The sequence below is a fragment of the Octopus bimaculoides genome, chromosome 16, assembly GCF_001194135.2.
Source record: "Octopus bimaculoides isolate UCB-OBI-ISO-001 chromosome 16, ASM119413v2, whole genome shotgun sequence".
Lineage (NCBI taxonomy): Eukaryota > Metazoa > Mollusca > Cephalopoda > Octopoda > Octopodidae > Octopus > Octopus bimaculoides.
The window spans coordinates 29264512-29268753 of NC_068996.1; the positions used below are offsets into that span (position 1 = coordinate 29264512).

General features: G+C 37.0%; 1 protein-coding gene across 1 annotated transcript in view; it reads right to left on the reverse strand.

Moving 5' to 3' along the window:
• The window catches only part of LOC106870708 (probable serine/threonine-protein kinase nek3), a 64768-nt gene that overhangs the window by 36133 nt on the left and 24393 nt on the right, over nt 1-4242 (reverse strand). Inside the window, exon 3 of the mRNA XM_052973667.1 lies at nt 302-491. Within this exon, the coding sequence (XP_052829627.1) occupies nt 302-491 (190 nt within the window). The remainder of the gene's footprint in view (nt 1-301; nt 492-4242) is intronic.

Sequence of the window (4242 nt, forward strand, 5' to 3'; positions counted from 1 at the left end):
GGGGTGTAGTAGTAGCATCACTATCGATTAAAAACAAGCAATACTCAATGTGGGTTTTACTTGGACTCTGTAAAAAGAAAATTCACAGAAGAAACAGTGATAGTAAAATTAGAGGATGCAAAGAGAAGAAATAGCCTGTAACAGTCATGGTTTTATTTTGTTAATATGCTAGATAGCCTTTTTGTGGGGTGGTCCAAATAGCAACAGTGCTGGTTTTTAAGCAAGCAGTTGTAAAGAAAGATAGATTTGTGTTTTGTACAGAGACAATAGCTTGTAAATTAAAAAAGAAAAACATACTAACCCTCCATCATCTTCCTCATCATAGTCTTCAACAGACTGGCGGTGTAAGGCACTTGTAGACTTTGCTCTCATGGATACAATGCTTATTTCTTCATTGTCTTTCAATTTAGATCTCTTTTTACTACCCTTGAAAAATTTCCGCACAGCAACTAGTGGATTAAACTTCCTTTTCTTGCTTTCATTTTTGCTGTCTACAACAAATAGACATAATTTCAAGGATATATGCGTGTATGTGTGTGTGTGAACAAATGAATGAAAGAGTAGCACTCAACATATTTAGTTAGATTCACATGTACTTAATAATAGTTTGGCTCAACTCACATTAAAGTTTCATAAGCATATAAAGCTTTAAAGCTGTTCAGAGACAGAGTAGAGAGTTTAAAAAAATAATAATTAAAAATTAATTCTATGCATTAAAAACATGGAATCCATTTTGAATTTAAACCTTTATTAGTGGGCATAAGTAACGTTGCATGCTACCAAGGTTATTTTCTTTATTTTTGGGACCACATGTTGACAATGTTAGTAGCTGTTTGGTATATTCAGCAACACCTGTTCCTTGTAGAATATAAACACATTAATGACAGCAGTCATCATATGAAAGCAACCATGTGATGACTCATCAGGTTTTGATATTAAGTTACAAATGTGGTCCTATGACTAATATAGTTTTAAGGGTAGTAGAAATTATACACCCTGCTCTTGTGTGTAGGTTAGCTATGCATAGGGTGGCATATCCAGCTATCAGCATAATCCATGGGGGAGGCAATAATGAGGATGATATCAGTTGGGTTATTTATCTTGCATATTATAAAGAAGTGCACCCTTATTAAAAGTTTGGAGATGGTCTGGCAATCCCAAGCTATATGCATAGATAAATTCAGGAAGATCTTAAAATAATTTAGCCTAACTATAACAATTACCACCAACATGACAAAGGCTGACTTCTTGAACATAACCTGAGATCTCAGGACAGGTGTGTACTAGCTCAACAGAAAGTCTAAAGAGGAAACTTTATATACATAGATGCCAACCATCCTCCAGTTATAATCAGAAATCTAGTCATGGGCATCCACAGAAAAATCTCTAAACTATCAGTAGACAAAGATATCTTCAACAGGAGGACACTCCACAATACTGATGCATTAGTGAGGAGTGGCTTTACAAATAAGAGTATATGGAGGATACTCAGCACCAAACCCAATGAGTTAGAAAGACAAAAATAATGTAGTTTAATCTTTCAATCAACTTGAGGTTTCCATGAAGAAAGCTGCAGTATCCATGAATAGGAAAAGTAAACTATCTTTTCACTAGAAGTATGCTCTGTTAAAGAACTTCAAATTTAGAGTCACTGATAATACAGATATACCAACTTAGGCCTGACACCAACACAAGAGTAGAATAGCTGCCCATCTAGATTACTGACTATTTATGTTGGTTACATGACTTAACTAGTAACCTAACGTCATCAAAGTGGTTACCACATACAAACGTGATAATTGCAGTTGCTAAAGTGTTTATATTCCAAAGAATTGTGATTGATCAACTGACTTATCTACCCTACCACGTACAGTCCTCAGTACAAGGAACTGGTGTCACTGAATATGCCACACTGCAGACTGCCATCAAAAAGGTGAAAATATTCTTCCAACATCACATGAACCTAAAACTAAAAATAATAATTGATATTTTGATAGCATTACAATCACATGACCTGAACATAAAAAAAAAAATTTGAATCTCTTTAACTCAATAATTTGTCCCCAAACATTTCATGAGATGGACATATCCTACACCCACAAAACTAAGTAATGTCGAGCTGAATCAAACTGTTGTTAAATATATAAGAAATATTGTGATTGGTTAGGCAAAGAAGGCAAAGTCTACAATGGTTCAATCTATAAATTCTAATTATTGAATTACAATGTAAAATGCTAATTAAATGTATAGAATTCAGTATACAATTCAGTAAATAGTAAGTAGTTTGATGTGAGAAGGAACAATTTCTGCTTTATAACTTCAGAGTGATACTAATGAATAAAGCAATACCAAGTACAATAAGTTTGCCTAATAGGAATAAAATGAAGTTGCAAAGATGCTGAATAAAAACTACACGAGAGTGTGTAATGTGAGTGTGTGTGGATTACTGCTGCTTAGCTAATTTTAAGGGACATATACATACAAGATATGTATGTACATACTTGTGTGTGTATATGTAATATATATATATATGCATGTGTATATATATGTAATGTGTGTGTGTGTGTATTCATTAACTTTTTTACTTGTATCAACCATTTAACTGTGGCCATACTGATACACTGCCTTGTGGAATTTTAGCCAAACTAATTGAACCCAGTACATATTTTGAAGCCTGGCACTTATTCTATCGGTCCTCTTTGCTGAACCACTATGTTACAGGCACATATTTGTGTTTCCTTTGAGGTGGCTCCATTGGCCACCACTGCCTGATATATCTATCTTTTAGAAAGTCGTGTAGCCACTCTTCAAGTTTTCCAACTATGCTGAAATCATGTAGTTTGTGACATTTACCAAGGTTGACTTTACAAAAGGCTTTTACAAAGTCCAGATATATCACATCCACACTTGAGTTGTTTAGCAGCCGTTTTAACACCCAGTCATAATGTTGTAAGAGTTGTATGAGGTAACTGCTACCTGGTCAAAATCCATGCTGGGTGTCAGTCAGCAACTCATTTTCCTCAAGGAATGTGATTAGTTTCTTCCGGACTGTTTGTTCCATGACTTTGCTGATGTGTGAGACCAGAGAGATAGGCCTACAATTTTTAGAATCTGCTCTGCTTCTTCGTTTATGGACGGGGCATTTTATTCCTTCCTTCAGTTTTTCTAGGAGCTTACCACTTGCAAGAAAGCTCTGAAAAAGAAGTGGCAGTGGTTTCGCAAGGGATGTTGACACAATTTGAGAAGGATTGCTGGGAATCCAAGACCAGCAGCTGAGTTTGTGTCAACCTCATCTGTGGCCAGTGTTACATCTTTAATGTTGATGTAATCAATTATCACCTCTTTGGTTACAGGTAAAGTGGCAAAGAATTCTGCTGGTTTGTTCACTTGCCTGTGTCCCAGCGGCATAGTGAACACACTTTGAAACTGTTTGTTTAGTATTTCACTTATTCTCATTTGGTTTCCTGTGAGGGAACCATCTTTTTGGAAGAGGGATCCTATCTTGTGGCGTACCAAGGCTGCTTATTTGGCAAACTTAAAGCTTTAGGGTTTGACTGGATATTTTCTATAACCCAAGTTTTCCTATCTGCTCTCCTTTTCATGAGATTGATGCAGACTTTTCTCTATCTCCAACAGCACTCTCTCCAGGTGGGACTTTTCACTACTTTTGAGGAGCTTGTTCAGGCAATTTGCAATCTTTGTCCATTGTCTCATAAGAATTTTCCTTTCACTAAGGATGCTTTTGTGTGTGTTGGCCTTGTGCTCTGGGACAGATTTGTCACATGGGTTGCATTATGGACATGAAATGTTTGTAGACATTTAGGCCAATCTTGTTTGACGATCTCTTTCTCAATCAAATTCCAATTTGCTTTATGAAAATTCTGTTTGGAGAGATTTTAGGTGCTTCATATAGGCTGTACGTCTGCAGGGGCTTTTGGTCCATACGTACACAACTCTATTATGTTGTGATCTGTGTCACTTTCATCATCATCATCATCATCATCATCGTTTAACGTCTGCTTTCCATGCTAGCATGGGTTGGACGATTTGACTGAGGACTGGTGAAACCGGATGGCAACACCAGGCTCCAGTCTGATTTGGCAGAGTTTCTACAGCTGGATGCCCTTCCTAACGCCAACCACTCAGAGAGTGTAGTGGGTGCTTTTACGTGTCACCCGCACGAAAACGGCCACACTCGAAATGGTGTCTTTTATGTGCCACCCGCACAAGCCAGTCCAGGGG